Source organism: Trichomycterus rosablanca, chromosome 4 (genome assembly GCF_030014385.1).
Source record: "Trichomycterus rosablanca isolate fTriRos1 chromosome 4, fTriRos1.hap1, whole genome shotgun sequence".
Taxonomy (NCBI): domain Eukaryota; kingdom Metazoa; phylum Chordata; class Actinopteri; order Siluriformes; family Trichomycteridae; genus Trichomycterus; species Trichomycterus rosablanca.
The window spans coordinates 54,888,214-54,907,167 of NC_085991.1; the positions used below are offsets into that span (position 1 = coordinate 54,888,214).

At 43.1% G+C, this 18,954-nt stretch overlaps 1 protein-coding gene across 1 annotated transcript in view; it reads left to right on the plus strand.

Moving 5' to 3' along the window:
• LOC134311796 (corticotropin-releasing factor receptor 2) overlaps window positions 1–18,954 on the plus strand; it is a 64,491-nt gene that overhangs the window by 31,000 nt on the left and 14,537 nt on the right. Inside the window, exons 4-6 of the mRNA XM_062993469.1 lie at window positions 93–199; window positions 305–422; window positions 8,928–9,081. Of these exons, the coding sequence (XP_062849539.1) occupies window positions 93–199; window positions 305–422; window positions 8,928–9,081 (379 nt within the window). The remainder of the gene's footprint in view (window positions 1–92; window positions 200–304; window positions 423–8,927; window positions 9,082–18,954) is intronic.

Sequence of the window (18,954 nt, forward strand, 5' to 3'; positions counted from 1 at the left end):
GTGGCTCCGGTACGATCAGAGTAAAATTACCGGTGCGGTACGAGTTGACATTTGAATTGTGGCTTTAATGCGTTTTTGGGGTGTGATTTTAGAGGATGTACCCTGTGCACTACAAGATCGCCCTGATCATCAACTACCTGGGACACTGTGTATCTGTGGGGGCCCTCGTCATCGCCTTCATCCTCTTCCTCTGCCTACGGTACATTTACATAATATTCAAAAGACCACGCCTTCTTTACCATGACTGACAGGTACAGCAGAAACGTCCTGGACTGACTGATGTTCCTCTGCGGTTGCTTTTCAGGAGCATCAGGTGCTTACGGAATATAATCCACTGGAATTTGATCACCACCTTCATCCTGAGGAACATCATGTGGCTCCTGCTGCAGCTCATCGACCACAACATCCACGAGAGGAACGAGGTAATAACCTGAGCTGCTATTTTAGCGGTTCAGGTAGTGGACTAGTAATCAAAAGGTTGCTGGTTCAAGACCAACCACTGCCAGGTTGCCACTGTTGGGCCCCTGAACAAGGCCCTTAACCCTTAATTGCTCAGACTGTATACTGTCACAGTGCTGTAAGTCACTTTGGATAAAAAACGATACATTTGCCGAATGCAAATGTAAATATCGTACCTAGGGGTCGTAATTATTACATCCGTGCTTAGTGCCGAAGCAGGAACCCTGATACGCCCCCCCCCCACCATGTTCCACAAGGACAGCAAGGTGCTGCAGCTTCAGCTTTATTAAAAAGCGCACTATCGATTTTTACATTTATTTATTTCCTCCGCTGCATCGCTCAGAACTGAGGAGCAATTTATTATTCTGTCAGAAACAGACACTCACTGTAGACCTACAGAGGGTCACGAAGGGAGGGGATCTTCACCGCGGGAGTCCTGTTATCTCATGAGAAAGAAAAAGCCGCTGCCGACGGCGGTTTCCCAGCGCAGCGGGGGCACTTGGAAAGAAAAATAAAAAAAGCTTCATTTGTTTAGAAAAGCACTAAGTGGCTGCGGGCCGCTCCTCATCACCTCATCAGGATTCAGCTCACGAAACGAGACGCGAGAACCAGGACGGAGAGCGGAGGGAGGGTGGATTAGTGTTAACAGTCATTGGGAACTCTATGGCGGCAGCACGGTGGCGCGGTGGGTAGCGCTGTTACCTCGCAGCATGAAGGGGCTGGGTTTGATTCCCTGGTTCTTCCCGTGTCCACACTGGTGCTCCGGGTTCCTCCCACGAGTCCAAAGACCAAAGATACAAATCAGACAGTTCATCTCCATACTGGAGGAGATTTGAGCACCTAAGTAAGGTTGTCACAGTGATGACAGTGATAATGGCATAGCAGGTGGGCATGATTCTGCAGCTCGTGCCCCCAGCTGATCTCCATGTCAGGTGGACCCATTACACTCAGTATCTGCTCTCACAGCTTCAGTCGATGATTATCCGACAGTCTGACGGTAAAACGTCTTTAGCTAGCAGTGTGTACGCTAGTCAGGAACCTGGAATATTACTCGGAAACGAACATTTCTGCAGCCTGGCGGTCCAATGTGCTAATGTACCAATGTGCACACCACAGTGAGGTTTATTTAGGCTATTTGTTGTTTTATTAAATTTCTTCTTTCTCTTATTGCAATTATTACTATTACTATTGTAATTATTATTGTTGTATTATTATTGTTATTACTATTGTTATTACTTATTGTTATTATTATTATTGTTATTATTATTATTATTATTATTATTATTTTATATTCTTTATTATTGTTGTTATTATAATTTATTATTATGCATTATTATTAATAATATTATTATTTTTATATATTATCTTTTATTTATTATTATTATTATTATTATTACTAATATTTTTATTTATTATTTTTGTTGTTGTTATTGTTATCATTATTTCTATTATTTATTTTATTGTCATTATTACTATTTTATTGATGTTATTATTGTTATTATTATTAACATTATTATTATTTACATTTGTTATTATTTCTTTTATTTTTTATTAATATTTATTTATTATTATTATTATTATTTCTACTATTATTATTATCTCTGTTATTATTATTATCATTATTTAATAATATTATTTTTATTTTTTATTGTTATTTTTTCCTATTATTATTTCCTTATTATTATTATTATTATTATTACTATCATTATTATTATTATCGTTTTTGTTATTAGTATTATCATCTATTATTATGGTGTATAACATTGACAGCCTCCCTGTCTCCGCCCTGCTTGCTGATTCGTCCTCAGGTCCACGATCCACAGCTGATCCTCGTGTCTCGATTATTGTTCTGTGTGTTTAGTACCACTCATCTCCTCCTGTCCTCCCTGTGGGTCGTTCTAACTGTGGTGCTGGTCTCATGGTGCTTTCACTTTTGTGCTGCTCTTGGTCCTGTCCTTAATCTTCCTTTTCTGTCTTTAAATAAGATAAAATAGCCTTTTATTATCCCACGGGGGGAATTTGCAGTTACAGCAGCTTTAAACAATATAGAGTTGAACAGATGTTGCACTGGTTTTCAGAGGTATTGCACAGGGTTCAGGTTCACTTTAAATGAGTGCAGATATAAAACCACATCATTACTGTGATGGTGATAGTCTGTGTTTGGGGCGGTGCTGGTTATAAAGCCTGACATAAGAAGGAAGAATGGAGCTGTGGTATCTCTCCTTCAAGCAACACAGGTGGAGAAGCATGTTACTGAGGAGCTGCTCAGTCACACAGTGGGTGGGAGGTGTTCTCCATTAAGGATAACAGCTGTTACGTCTTCTAGTGTTTACATATACACTGACTTACCATATAGAAGCACTTTGTAGTTCTACAATTACTGAATGTAGTCCATCAGTTTCTCTACATACTTTCTTAGCCCCTTTCACCCTGTTCTTCAATAGTCAGGACCCCCACAGGACCACCACAGAGCAGGTATTATTTAGGTGGTGGATGATTCTCAGCACTGCAGTGATACTGACATGGTGGTGGTGTGTTAGTGTGTGTTGTGCTGGTATGAGTGGATCGTACACAGCAGCGCTGCTGGAGTTTTTAAACACCGTGTCCACTCACTGTCCACTCTATTAGACACTCCTAGTCGGTCCACCTTGTAGATGTAAAGTCAGAGACGATCGCTCATCTATTGCTGCTGTTTGAGTCGGTCATCTTCTAGACCCACAAAGTTGAATCAGTACCTGGATTATTGAGCATGCATCAACAGATTCATCTTCTAGACCTTCATCAGTGGTCACAGGACGCTGCCCACGGGGCGCTGTCGGCTGGATGTATTTGGTTGGTGGACGATTCTCAGTCCAGCAGTGACAGTGAGGTGTTTAAAAACTCCAGCAGCGCTGCTGTGTCTGATCCACTCATACCAGCACAACACACACTAACACCTTAAATAGGCAACCCAATCAAAAGGAATATACACAATCAATATCAACCAAAATACAAACTAAAGAAATACAAATAACCACTACCCACTACCATTAACCGCCTTATCCATCACTAAACCACGTCTAATGCCAGCGTGAACCCTTCAGAGCCAGCCGCTATTGACTCAAACAGCATAAAACATAACTACACCTACCCAAGCCGTGAAGGCGAAACCGGTTAGTCGGTGGCATCCAAAGACCAACACATGAGCGATGCTGGAGACCTGCTTATATCTCCTGAAGAGATTCACTTCGGGTTTACTCGTAAAACACCGAACTCAGCTCTAATGCCCGCGACAGTCACGCACGCCAAACGACCCGGCTCCCCCTTTGTTTGCCGAAAGCGGAAGTCGACGGTACAGGTGACCCCGGGACGTCCAGCATTAATTACCACCATTCTCCACACCTGCGCACAATTTATGAAAACGCCACAAAACGCAAACAAACCATGCGAAACCAAGAGAACGAATAAAAAAAGCATAACTTTGCACCCCGATTTCCAATAAGTCGGCTCAGTCCCACCAAATGATTCACTTTTTCCCGGCATCCCATGTCAGCCATACCACACCTAGATTACAGCTCCTTTATTTTAGCACCAGTTTATTTTCCATCACAGAATTTACTGCAGCAGTTTCCCAGACGCCATTTTTTTGCGTTTTTTTTTTTTACTCAGTAACGGATGTTATTTAAAATGTAGCGAATTACAATTCTTAATACAAAACATACTCAAGTAAAAGTAAAATTACTGGTTGTAGAATCTACTTTAAAAAGTACAAGCACACACAATTACAGTAACGCGAGTAAATGTAATTCGTTACTGTACAAATGATACTTAAAACTTTACTGTGCAAAAAAGAAGCCTTTCCAGAAGCGGCGTCAACTTCTCTGGGCTCGGAAGCATCTAGGATGGACCATCACACAGTAGAAACGTGTATTGTGGTCAGATGAATCAGCATTCCAGGTCTAGATGAAAAGGACCATCCAGACTGTTATCAGCAACAAGTCCAAAAGCCAGGGTCTGTCATGGTATGGGGGTGTGTCAGTACCAGGGTCTGTCATGGTATGGGGGGGGTGTCAGTACCAGGGTCTGTCATGGTATGGGGGGGGGGTGTCAGTACCAGGGTCTGTCATGGTATGGGGGGTGTCAGTACCAGGGTGTATCATGGTATGGGGGTGTGTCAGTACCAGGGTCTGTCATGGTATGGGGGGGGTGTCAGTACCAGGGTGTGTCATGGTATGGGGGTGTGTCAGTACCAGGGTCTGTCATGGTATGGGGGTGTGTCAGTACCAGGGTCTGTCATGGTATGGGGGTGTGTCAGTACCAGGGTGTGTCATGGTATGGGGGTGTGTCAGTACCAGGGTCTGTCATGGTATAGGGGTGTGTCAGTGAACACAACCTTAATAAAAACACATAAACAGTTTAATAATAATAATAATAAAAATAAGAAGAAGAAGAAGAAGAAGAAGAAGAACTGTATTAGTAGCTCTGTAACGACTCCATCGATCGGCGTGAACCTCCTCAGACGTCAGTAGCTCTCGGCTGAGCCGCGTGTAAACCATCAGCTGAAGGTTCCACGTGAACGACGTCCAGCGCAGATAAAACCCACGACCGTCTTTTGATGGACCGAGGTGCTTTCTGATCGATTGTTCCGCGGTTTTTCAGAAGCAGGGTCGACGTACGAAACAAAACGAACGTGCTTCTGTTCAGCTGAAAGGTTAAGTGAGGAAAAATCGTTCAGCAGGAGAAAAGATGCTGAACGTGTCAAAGGTCACATTTATTTCTACAATAGACTTCGTCTCAAAGCAGATTTACTGAATACAGAAGCGAAGACCCCCTGTTGAGCAGCCGGGGGCGACTGTGCGACTATAGAACTTTGTTCAAATGAAAAGGAAGGAATTTCGTTTAGCCTCGTTGAGCAGCTCTGTTCAATTTTGTTTGACCACAATTTGTCCTTGACCTGGTGACCTGCTCCCTCCTACATACCTGATCAGCTGCCTATAATATATATTTATATTATTTATTTATATTATATATACAGTGTATCACAAAAGTGAGTACACCCCTCACATTTCTGCAAATATTTCATGATATCTTTTCATGGGACAACACTATAGAAATGAAACTTGGATATAACTTAGAGTAGTCAGTGTACAGCTTGTATAGCAGTGTAGATTTACTGTCTTCTGAAAATAACTCAACACACAGCCATTAATGTCTAAATAGCTGCAACATAAGTGAGTACACCCCACAGTGAACATGTCCAAATTGTGCCCAAATGTGTCGTTGTCCCTCCCTGGTGTCATGTGTCAAGGTCCCAGGTGTAAATGGGGAGCAGGGCTGTTAAATTTGGTGTTTTGGGTACAATTCTCTCATACTGGCCACTGGATATTCAACATGGCACCTCATGGCAAAGAACTCTCTGAGGATGTGAGAAATAGAATTGTTGCTCTCCACAAAGATGGCCTGGGCTATAAGAAGATTGCTAACACCCTGAAACTGAGCTACAGCATGGTGGCCAAGGTCATACAGCGGTTTTCCAGGACAGGTTCCACTCGGAACAGGCTTCGCCAGGGTCGACCAAAGAAGTCGAGTCCACGTGTTCGGCGTCATATCCAGAGGTTGGCTTTAAAAAATAGACACATGAGTGCTGCCAGCATTGCTGCAGAGGTTGAAGACGTGGGAGGTCAGCCTGTCAGTGCTCAGACCATACGCCGCACACTGCATCAACTCGGTCTGCATGGTCGTCATCCCAGAAGGAAGCTGACGCACAAGAAAGCCAGCAAACAGTTTGCTGAAGACAAGCAGTCCAAGAACATGGATTACTGGAATGCCCTGTGGTCTGACGAGACCAAGATAAACTCGTTTGGCTCAGATGGTGTCCAGCATGTGTGGCGGCGCCCTGGTGAGAAGTACCAAGACAACTGGTACCAAGGCAGGGTTCTGTACTCGGCCCTCTTCTTTTCATAATTTATATGTTTCCTCTTGGTGATATTATCCGACAACATGGTCTTCAGTTTCATTGTTATGCGGATGATACTCAAATTTACATCTGCACTAAACCCTCTGATACATTACCTCCTGATGCACTGATCAGCTGTTTAACTGATATAAGAAAATGGATGGCTAAGAACTTCCTGAAATTGAATAACAACAAATCTGAAGCCATTCTTATTGCATCACCTTCTACATTTAAGAAGATTGGTCAACCAACAATATCTATCCCAGGGTTCATTACGTCCTCTGTGGCCCAGGTCCGCAATCTTGGTGTTATACTGGACTCCACACTTACCTTGGAGGCTCATATAAACAACGTAACTAAAATAGCCTTTTTCCACCTAAAAAATATTGCCAGACTACGTCCTTCTCTTCCTAACTCTGTAGCTGAAACCCTCATACATGCTTTCATCACATCCAGGTTGGACTACTGTAACTCTGTATTAATCGGGCTTCCTTCCCGTAGTCTGAAGAAGCTTCAGTATGTTCAGAATTCTGCAGCAAGAGTTCTCACACATACAAGCTCTTGGCAACACATCACTCCTATACTAAAAGATCTGCACTGGCTTCCAGTCCAATATCGCATAAACTACAAAATACTCCTCTTAGTATTCAAGTCCCTGCATGGTCTGGCTCCTGACTATCTCTCTGTTCTGCTGACCAGATACTGTCCTTCACGCTCGCTCCGGTCTGCTGATGCCAGCTTGCTCTCTGTACCTCCTGTCAAGCTGCGCATGTACGGTGAAAGAGCGTTTAGTGTTGTTGGCCCAAAGTTATGGAACACCATCCCCCTTTATCTCCGCTCATGTTCCTCCTTGACAATTTTTAAGAAGCAATTAAAAACTTATCTCTTTAGAACTGCTTTCCATAATTCTTAGTTTTATTGAATACTTGTTTTTAATTTGTTTTTATTCTCAATATTTGCAGTAGTACTATTTACTTTCTTATGTTTTATTACTCGTTTTATACCTTTTCTGTTGTTCTCTTTTAATTTCTTTGATGTGTAAAGTGTCCTTGTGTATCCTGAAAGGCGCTTATAAATAAAATTCTATTATTATTATTATTATAACTGTATCTTGCCTACAGTCGAGCATGGTGGTGGTAGCATCATGGTCTTGGGCTGCATGAGTGTTGCTGGCACTGGGGAGCTGCAGTTCATTGAGGGAAACATGAATTCCAACATGTACTGTGACATTCTGAAACAGAGCATGATCCCCTCCCTTCGAAAACTGGGCCTCATGGCAGTTTTCCAACAGGATAACGACCCCAAACACAACCTCCAAGATGACAACTGCCTTGCTGAGGAAGCTGAAGGTAAAGGTGATGGACTAAACCCAATTGAGCACCTGTGGCGCATCCTCGAGTGGAAGGTGGAGGAGATCAAGGTGTCTAACATCCACCAGCTCCGTGATGTCATCATGGAGGAGTGGAAGAGGATTCCAGTAGCAACCTGTGCAGCTCTGGTGAATTCCATGCCCAGGAGGGTTAAGGCAGTGCTGGATAATAATGGTGGTCACACAAAATATTGACACTTTGGACATGTTCACTGTGGGGTGTACTCACTTATGTTGCAGCTATTTAGACATTAATGGCTGTGTGTTGAGTTATTTTCAGAAGACAGTAAATCTACACTGCTATACAAGCTGTACACTGACTACTCTAAGTTATATCCAAGTTTTATTTCTATAGTGTTGTCCCATGAAAAGATATAATAAAATATTTGCAGAAATGTGAGGGGTGTACTCACTTTTGTGATACACTGTATTATATATTTATATTATATATTTATCTTGTTTATTTATATTTTATATTTTATATTTATATTATGTATTTATTTAATAAATTTATATTACATATTTATATTTTTTATTTATATTATTTATATTATATATTTATATTACATATTTTACAATATATATTTATATTATATATTTATATTATATATTTTACATTATTTATATCATATATTTTATACTATATATTTATATTATATTTGTGTATTATATATTTTATTATATATTTTATATTATATATGTATATTTAATATTTAATATTAAATTTAATATTATATATTTACATTATATATTTACATTATATATTTATATTATATATTATATATTTTACATTATATATTTACATTATATATTTTATATTAGATATTTATATTATACATTTTACATCATATATTTTATATTATATTTTTATTTTACATATTTATATTATATTTTATATTATGTATTTATATGTTATATTTTGGCTTGAAATATTTATATTATAATATTTATTTTATATTTTCATATTATATATTCAGGCTTGATTTGTTTCTGCAGTGCTTCGGTGTGACAGCGTTGGAAATCACGTGTGACACTGGACATCACGTCTGTGATTCTTCACCACACGCTGACCGAATCACAGCGCTGATGTTATTTACAGTTCCACATTTCCCATAATCCCCCTCTCTCTCTCTCTCTCTCTCTCTCTCTGTGCTCTCTCCTCAGCCCTGGTGTCGCCTTATCACCACCGTCTACAATTACTTTGTGGTGACCAACTTCTTCTGGATGTTTGTGGAGGGCTGTTACCTGCACACGGCCATCGTCATGACCTACTCCACCGACAAGCTCCGTAAATGGGTCTTCCTCTTCATCGGGTGGTGTGAGTACACCTCAGCTCCTCCTCATTTATTATATAAGACCCCACGAACGCCCGGCATCAGGGTCCAAGCACAGGTCACAAACTCACGTCTGATCTGGATATTCATTTAGTGTAGAACCTGTAGTGTCCCATTTCTTTTGAAGAGTAGAACTTCTGGTCCCCAGTAGCTGCACAAAATGAAACGATATCCGATGGAATTTAAGCCTTGGCTTTGATTGGTCCACTTAAGATCATTCAGAGACTCGTAGCTGCTCCACTGTTGTTTGCCATGAAGACCTGATTCATGGAGGCTGCAGAGATGCTTCGGATGGTTGTCCATCCACTACTTTTAGAGTAACAGTAGGAATTTGTGCCCCCAAATTCAGACCCAAAACTTACACCCCAAATTTAAACCCAAAACCACAAACTAAAACCCCAAACGTAAACCCCAAACTCAAACCCCAAACTTAAACCCCAAACTTAAACCCCAAACTCAGACCCCAGACTTACACCCCAAACTTACACACAAAACGTAAACCCCAAACTCAAACCCCAAACTCAAACCCCAGACTCAAACCCCAAACTTAAACCCCAAACTCAAACCCCAAACTTAAACCCCAAACTCAAACCCCAAACTCAAACCCCAAACTTAAACCGCAAACTCAAACCCCAAACTTAAACCCCAAACTCAAACCCCAAACTCAGACCCCAAACTTAAACCCAAAACCACAAACTCAAACCCCAAACTCAGACCCCAAACTTACACCCCAAAACTCAAACCCCAAACTTACACCCCAAACTCAAACCCCAAACTTAAACCCCAAACCTACACCCCAAACATAAACCCCAAATTACACACCAAACTCACACACCAAACTCAAACCCCAAACGTAAACCCCAAACTAACACCCCAAACTCAAACCCCAAACTTAAACCCCAAACTTAAACCCAAAACCACAAACTCAAACCCCAAACGTAAACCCCAAACTTAAACCCCAAACTTAAACCCCAAACTCAAACCCCAAACTTAAACCCCAAACTCAAACCCCAAACCCCAAACTCAAACCCCAAACTTAAACCCCAAACTCAAACCCCAAACTTAAACCTCAAACTCAAATCCCAAACTCAAATCCCAAACTCAAACCCCAAACTCAAACTCCAAACTTGAACCCCAAACTCAAACCTCAAACTCAAACCTCAAACTCAAACCCCAAACTCAAACCTCAAACTCAAACCTCAAACTCAAACCCCAAACTTAAACCCCAAACTCAAACCCCAAACTTACACCCCAAACTTACACCCCAAACTCAAACCCCAAACTTAAACCCCAAACTTAAACCCCAAACTCAAACCCCAAACTCAAACCCCAAACTTAAACCTCAAACTCAAATCCCAAACTCAAATCCCAAACTTGAACCCCAAACTCAAACCTCAAACTCAAACATCAAACTCAAACCCCAAACTTGAACCCCAAACTCAAACCTCAAACTCAAACCCCAAACTTGAACCCCAAACTCAAACCCCAAACTTGAATCCCAAACTCAAACCCCAAACTCAAACCTCAAACTCAAACCCCAAACTTGAACCCCAAACTCAAACCCCAAACTTGAATCCCAAACTCAAACCCCAAACTCAAACCCCAAACTCAAACCCCAAACTCAAACCTCAAACTCAAACCTCAAACTCAAACCCCAAACTCAGACCCCAAACTCAAATCTCAAACACAAACCTCAAACTCAAACCTCAAACTCAAACCTCAAACTCAAACCCCAAACTCAAATCTCAAACAGACGTCCAACACGCTCAAGCTCAGGCGTCCACATACTTTTGGTCGTTATTATTATGATTGGTGACGATGCGGATTCTCTGTAGTCTCAGATTTTAGTTCCGATTCCGATTCCGATTCCGATTCATCCCAAGGTGCGGAATGAGGTCGAGAGAGGTCGGAGCTCTGTGCAGGAGCCTGGAGTTTCTCCAGACCAGTTTGGAGAAGCTCCTGGACCAGACTGAGAAGCTCCTTCAGCGTGATGTTCAGCGTTAGTAAAACAGAACCAGATTGGATTGTAGCTTTATGATTTATTAGAACAGCGTGGGCGAGGCTCTCGTGTTTTTGTGTGTAAATAAAAGCGTTTGAAGATCAGAATCATAATGTGTGTGGATTTAAAGTGGATCAGCGTTATTTTTTATTCTTTGGACGCCTCGTGTTTGTTCTCGGCAGCGTTTGAGCCGCGAGTAAATATTGGTTGAATAATAATTCTCAGGAGAGACTCGCCGGATCGTGCATGTAAAACTCGCCGAGAGAATAAAAAGCAATTAACGATCTGACGTTTCCAGAATTAATTCCCCTCAGCGCCGCCTTTGTTCTCCTGAGAGAACGTCCAGAACGTCTGAACATCACTTCATCACATCAGAGCTGAAATCTGAGACTGCAGAGGAACCGCATCATCACCAATTATAATAATAACCATCAAAAGTATGTGGACGCCTGAGCTTAAGTGTGTTAGACGTCCCATATAAAAAACTAATAGTATTAAAACAGAGCTGGTTAAAGTTTGGGGTTTGAGTTTGGGGTTTAAACTTGGGGTTTGAGTTTGGGGTCTGAGGTGTAAGTTTGGGGTTGGAGTTTGAGGTTTGAGTTTGGGGTCTGAGTTTGTGGTTTGAGTTTGTGGTTTGAGTTTGGGGTTTGAGTTTGGATTCTAAGTTTGAGTTTGGGGTCTGAGTTTGGGGTTTGTGTTTGAGATTTGAGTTTGGGGTTTGAGTTTGGATTCTAAGTTTGAGTTTGGGGTCTGAGTTTGGGGTTTGAGTTTGGGGTCTGAGTTTGGGGTCTGAGATTGGGGTTTGAGTTTGGGGGTTGAGTTTGGGGTTTGAGTTTGGCGTTTGAGTTTGGCATCTGAGTTTGGGGTTTGAGTTTGGGGTTTGAGTTTAGGGTCTGAGTTTGAGTTTGGAGTTTGGGGTTTGAGTTTGAGTTTAGAGTTTGGGGTTTGAGTTTAGTGTTTGAGTTTGGGGTTTGGGTTTGAGTTTAGAGTTTGGGGTTTGAGTTTGTGGTTTGAGTTTGAAGTTTGGGGTTTGAGTTTAGTGTTTGAGTTTGGGGTTTGGGTTTGAGTTTAGAGTTTGGGGTTTGAGTTTGTGGTTTGAGTTTGAAGTTTGGGGTTTGAGTTTAGTGTTTGAGTTTGGGGTTTGAGTTTGGGGTTTGAGTTTGGGGTCTGAATTTGGGGTTTGAGTTTGGGGTTTGAGTTTCTGGTTTGGGTTTGTGGTTTGAGTTTGGAGTTTGGGGTCTGAGTTTGGGGTCTGAGTTTGGGGTTTGAGTTTCAGGTTTGGGTTTGAGGTTTGAGTTTGGAGTTTGAGTTTGGGGTTTGAGTTTCAGGTTTGGGTTTGAGGTTTGAGTTTGGAGTTTGGGGTTTGGGGTCTGAGTTTGGGGTTTGAGTTTCAGGTTTGAGTTTGGGGTCTGAGTTTGGGGTTTGAGTTTCAGGTTTGAGTTTGGGGTTTGAGTTTGGGGTTTGGGGTCTGAGTTTGGGGTTTGAGTTTCAGGTTTGAGTTTGGGGTCTGAGTTTGTGGTTTGAGTTTGCGTCTGAATTTGGGTTTTGAGTTTGGGGTTTGAGTTTTGAGTTTGAGTTTGGGGTTTGAGTTTCAGGTTTGAGTTTGGGGTCTGAGTTTGGGGTCTGAGTTTGGGGTCTGAGTTTGGGGTTTGAGTTTTGAGTTTGGGGTTTGGGGTTTGGGGTTTGAGTTTTGAGGTTTGGGTTTGGGGTTTGAGTTTTGAGGTTTGGGTTTGGGGTTTGAGTTCTTGGTTGGACCACTCAATGACTCTCAGTGACTTTCCCTGAAGACACTCCGATGTTGTTTTGGATTAAACAGGAGGCGTTCAGGTGTTTGGTGACACAATCTGAGGAGCCTGTTGCTCATGTACGCTCGCCTGGTCAAAAGTAACTGGACAGAGGTTTGTGTGATTGACGTGATGAGCGAGTGTTAGGAATGCCGGGGTGAGAGTAAAGGTCAGGAAGGATGGTGCCATTTTGGTAAACCTGACCTTTCGGGATGAAAGGGGGGGAAGGGGGGGGGTGCGCCGGCAGGTCGGTGGGTAATTGGATGAGTCCTGAGATGCGGTATTTTGATTCGCCGATCGATTGGCCGCCTTCGAAACGGCGGAAAAGAAAATTGGATGCTTGTGGTGCAGCCGTCAATCGGCACCACTTCGGCAAGTGGAAAGGAGAGGGATGGCGCTAACACACACACACACACACACACACACACACACACACACACTAGTACCACATTGGAGGGGCTAAAGTGGGAACGTAAAGCCCACTTGACTTGATTACTGGTGCAAATGCGAGACCACGTTCACCACCTGTAATCACATCGATCAATACGCCCAACATAAACATGCACCAGCACGTAAACACACCACAGGGCCACAAACCTCCTTAATTAAACATTCCAATCGAACCAACATGGGTTCTTCACCGTCCTCCAATCTTCTGGAACGGTCTTCCACTGAGGCTGTGGTTCCCAGAACAGGAACCAGCCACGCAACATTGATACGCCTTCTCAGATTCTCTCTGACATCAATCCGGCGTCCTCCTGGTCCTCTGGGTCCTTCCACAGTGATTCCTGCTGGACTTGTTGTGGTTCAGAAGCTCAGGAGCTCATGTTCTGTTCTGGCCGTCTCGTTCACTCGCTCAGTGGTGATCATCTTCCTCCAAGTCCATCCTGGCTTCATATCTAGAAGGGGCTACTGGCCAGACCAAGGGTTACGGTGCTGATGAACTTGTTTTTCCATATTTTCGTCAGTTTGAACATCGCCGCCGTGTCCATAGCTATTTTTTGGCCTGCCAGATGTTCAAAAAATGTTGGGACAGGGTCATGTTTGCCACCATTTCATTTCCATTTTCAGCATTTAGCGGACGCTTTCATCCAAAGCGACTTACAGTACTGTGACAGTGTGTTGTCTAAGCAATTGAGGGTTAAGGGCCTTGCTCAAGGGCCCAACAGTGGCAACCTGGAAGTGGTGGGGCTTTAACCAGCGACCTTTTGATTAATAGTCCAGTGCCTTAACCACTAGGCTACAACTGTTCATCACCTGCACTCGCTTACTACCTGGTCATGCTGTTTTAGGATGCAAAGAGAGTGATTAAAGCGCTAGACTTGTAATCAGACGGTTGCTGGTTGAAGCCCTGGCACCACCATGTCACCCCGTGCTGGTCGATAAATAGGTGTTGTTTTTTCGACACTACTCTTTAAAGCATCATCTGCACCTCATTACACCTGGGAGAATGGTTTATAAGAGTACTTAAGGCTCAAACCCAGCTCTCCGAGTCCTCACGCTCAGTCTCCAGCTCCCCTGCTGGTGTTCTCCAGGTTTTTTTGGAATTCAGTTGGTAAATGGTGACGGCTTTCTGCATTCCTTTGTGGTTTGAGTTTAAGGTTTGAGTTTGAGGGTTGAGTTTGAAATTTGGAGTTTGAGTTTGGTGTTTGAGTTTGGGGTCTGAGTTTGGGGTTTGGAGTCTGAGTTTGTGGTTTGAGTTTGAGGTTTGAGTTTAGGGTTTGGGGTTTGACTTTGAGGTTTGAGTTTGGGGTTTGAGTTTGGGGTTTGAGTTTGGGGTTTGAGTTTGATGTTTGAGTTTTGGGTTTGAGTTTGGGGTTTGAGTTTGATGTTTCAGTTTTGAGTTTGGGGTTTGAGTTTGAGGTTTTGAGTTTTGGGTTTGAGGTTTTGAGTTGGGGGTTTGAGTTTGAGGTTTGAGTTAGGGGTTTGAGTTTGAGGTTTAGAGTTTTGGGTTTGAGGTTTTGAGTTGGGGGTTTGGGTTTGGGGTTTGAGTTTGAGGTTTTGAGTTTTGGGTTTGAGGTTTTGAGTTGGGGGTTTGGGTTTGAAGTTTGAGTTTGGGGTTTGAGTTTGAGGTTTTGAGTTTTGGGTTTGAGGTTTTGAGTTTGGGGTTTGAGTTTGAAAGTTGAGTTTGAAATTTGGAGTTTGAGTTTGGTGTCTGAGTTTGGGGTTTGAGTTTCAGGTTCGAGTTTGGGGTTTGAGTTTTGAGTTTGGGGTTTTAGTTTGGGGTCTGAGTTTGAGGTCTGAGTTTGGGGTTTGAGTTTGTGGTTTGAGTTTGTGGTTTGAGTTTGTGGTTTGAGTTTGTGGTTTGAGTTTGGGGTTTGAGTTTGGATTCTAAGTTTGAGTTTGGGGTCTGAGTTTGGGGTTTGTGTTTGAGATTTGAGTTTGGGGTTTGAGTTTGGATTCTAAGTTTGAGTTTGGGGTCTGAGTTTGGGGTTTGAGTTTGGGGTCTGAGTTTGGGGTCTGAGATTGGGGTTTGAGTTTGGGGGTTGAGTTTGGGGTTTGAGTTTGGCGTTTGAGTTTGGCATCTGAGTTTGGGGTTTGAGTTTGGGGTTTGAGTTTAGGGTCTGAGTTTGAGTTTGGAGTTTGGGGTTTGAGTTTGAGTTTAGAGTTTGGGGTTTGAGTTTAGTGTTTGAGTTTGGGGTTTGGGTTTGAGTTTAGAGTTTGGGGTTTGAGTTTGTGGTTTGAGTTTGAAGTTTGGGGTTTGAGTTTAGTGTTTGAGTTTGGGGTTTGGGTTTGAGTTTAGAGTTTGGGGTTTGAGTTTGTGGTTTGAGTTTGAAGTTTGGGGTTTGAGTTTAGTGTTTGAGTTTGGGGTTTGAGTTTGGGGTTTGAGTTTGGGGTCTGAATTTGGGGTTTGAGTTTGGGGTTTGAGTTTCTGGTTTGGGTTTGTGGTTTGAGTTTGGAGTTTGGGGTCTGAGTTTGGGGTCTGAGTTTGGGGTTTGAGTTTCAGGTTTGGGTTTGAGGTTTGAGTTTGGAGTTTGAGTTTGGGGTTTGAGTTTCAGGTTTGGGTTTGAGGTTTGAGTTTGGAGTTTGGGGTTTGGGGTCTGAGTTTGGGGTTTGAGTTTCAGGTTTGAGTTTGGGGTCTGAGTTTGGGGTTTGAGTTTCAGGTTTGAGTTTGGGGTTTGAGTTTGGGGTTTGGGGTCTGAGTTTGGGGTTTGAGTTTCAGGTTTGAGTTTGGGGTCTGAGTTTGTGGTTTGAGTTTGCGTCTGAATTTGGGTTTTGAGTTTGGGGTTTGAGTTTTGAGTTTGAGTTTGGGGTTTGAGTTTCAGGTTTGAGTTTGGGGTCTGAGTTTGGGGTCTGAGTTTGGGGTCTGAGTTTGGGGTTTGAGTTTTGAGTTTGGGGTTTGGGGTTTGGGGTTTGAGTTTTGAGGTTTGGGTTTGGGGTTTGAGTTTTGAGGTTTGGGTTTGGGGTTTGAGTTCTTGGTTGGACCACTCAATGACTCTCAGTGACTTTCCCTGAAGACACTCCGATGTTGTTTTGGATTAAACAGGAGGCGTTCAGGTGTTTGGTGACACAATCTGAGGAGCCTGTTGCTCATGTACGCTCGCCTGGTCAAAAGTAACTGGACAGAGGTTTGTGTGATTGACGTGATGAGCGAGTGTTAGGAATGCCGGGGTGAGAGTAAAGGTCAGGAAGGATGGTGCCATTTTGGTAAACCTGACCTTTCGGGATGAAAGGGGGGGAAGGGGGGGGGTGCGCCGGCAGGTCGGTGGGTAATTGGATGAGTCCTGAGATGCGGTATTTTGATTCGCCGATCGATTGGCCGCCTTCGAAACGGCGGAAAAGAAAATTGGATGCTTGTGGTGCAGCCGTCAATCGGCACCACTTCGGCAAGTGGAAAGGAGAGGGATGGCGCTAACACACACACACACACACACACACACACACACACACTAGTACCACATTGGAGGGGCTAAAGTGGGAACGTAAAGCCCACTTGACTTGATTACTGGTGCAAATGCGAGACCACGTTCACCACCTGTAATCACATCGATCAATACGCCCAACATAAACATGCACCAGCACGTAAACACACCACAGGGCCACAAACCTCCTTAATTAAACATTCCAATCGAACCAACATGGGTTCTTCACCGTCCTCCAATCTTCTGGAACGGTCTTCCACTGAGGCTGTGGTTCCCAGAACAGGAACCAGCCACGCAACATTGATACGCCTTCTCAGATTCTCTCTGACATCAATCCGGCGTCCTCCTGGTCCTCTGGGTCCTTCCACAGTGATTCCTGCTGGACTTGTTGTGGTTCAGAAGCTCAGGAGCTCATGTTCTGTTCTGGCCGTCTCGTTCACTCGCTCAGTGGTGATCATCTTCCTCCAAGTCCATCCTGGCTTCATATCTAGAAGGGGCTACTGGCCAGACCAAGGGTTACGGTGCTGATGAACTTGTTTTTCCATATTTTCGTCAGTTTGAACATCGCCGCCGTGTCCATAGCTATTTTTTGGCCTGCCAGATGTTCAAAAAATGTTGGGACAGGGTCATGTTTGCCACCATTTCATTTCCATTTTCAGCATTTAGCGGACGCTTTCATCCAAAGCGACTTACAGTACTGTGACAGTGTGTTGTCTAAGCAATTGAGGGTTAAGGGCCTTGCTCAAGGGCCCAACAGTGGCAACCTGGAAGTGGTGGGGCTTTAACCAGCGACCTTTTGATTAATAGTCCAGTGCCTTAACCACTAGGCTACAACTGTTCATCACCTGCACTCGCTTACTACCTGGTCATGCTGTTTTAGGATGCAAAGAGAGTGATTAAAGCGCTAGACTTGTAATCAGACGGTTGCTGGTTGAAGCCCTGGCACCACCATGTCACCCCGTGCTGGTCGATAAATAGGTGTTGTTTTTTCGACACTACTCTTTAAAGCATCATCTGCACCTCATTACACCTGGGAGAATGGTTTATAAGAGTACTTAAGGCTCAAACCCAGCTCTCCGAGTCCTCACGCTCAGTCTCCAGCTCCCCTGCTGGTGTTCTCCAGGTTTTTTTGGAATTCAGTTGGTAAATGGTGACGGCTTTCTGCATTCCTTTGTGGTTTGAGTTTAAGGTTTGAGTTTGAGGGTTGAGTTTGAAATTTGGAGTTTGAGTTTGGTGTTTGAGTTTGGGGTCTGAGTTTGGGGTTTGGAGTCTGAGTTTGTGGTTTGAGTTTGAGGTTTGAGTTTAGGGTTTGGGGTTTGACTTTGAGGTTTGAGTTTGGGGTTTGAGTTTGGGGTTTGAGTTTGGGGTTTGAGTTTGATGTTTGAGTTTTGGGTTTGAGTTTGGGGTTTGAGTTTGATGTTTCAGTTTTGAGTTTGGGGTTTGAGTTTGAGGTTTTGAGTTTTGGGTTTGAGGTTTTGAGTTGGGGGTTTGAGTTTGAGGTTTGAGTTAGGGGTTTGAGTTTGAGGTTTAGAGTTTTGGGTTTGAGGTTTTGAGTTGGGGGTTTGGGTTTGGGGTTTGAGTTTGAGGTTTTGAGTTTTGGGTTTGAGGTTTTGAGTTGGGGGTTTGGGTTTGAAGTTTGAGTTTGGGGTTTGAGTTTGAGGTTTTGAGTTTTGGGTTTGAGGTTTTGAGTTTGGGGTTTGAGTTTGAAAGTTGAGTTTGAAATTTGGAGTTTGAGTTTGGTGTCTGAGTTTGGGGTTTGAGTTTCAGGTTCGAGTTTGGGGTTTGAGTTTTGAGTTTGGGGTTTTAGTTTGGGGTCTGAGTTTGAGGTCTGAGTTTGGGGTTTGAGTTTGTGGTTTGAGTTTGTGGTTTGAGTTTGTGGTTTGAGTTTGTGGTTTGAGTTTGGGGTTTGAGTTTGGATTCTAAGTTTGAGTTTGGGGTCTGAGTTTGGGGTTTGTGTTTGAGATTTGAGTTTGGGGTTTGAGTTTGGATTCTAAGTTTGAGTTTGGGGTCTGAGTTTGGGGTTTGAGTTTGGGGTCTGAGTTTGGGGTCTGAGATTGGGGTTTGAGTTTGGGGGTTGAGTTTGGGGTTTGAGTTTGGCGTTTGAGTTTGGCATCTGAGTTTGGGGTTTGAGTTTGGGGTTTGAGTTTAGGGTCTGAGTTTGAGTTTGGAGTTTGGGGTTTGAGTTTGAGTTTAGAGTTTGGGGTTTGAGTT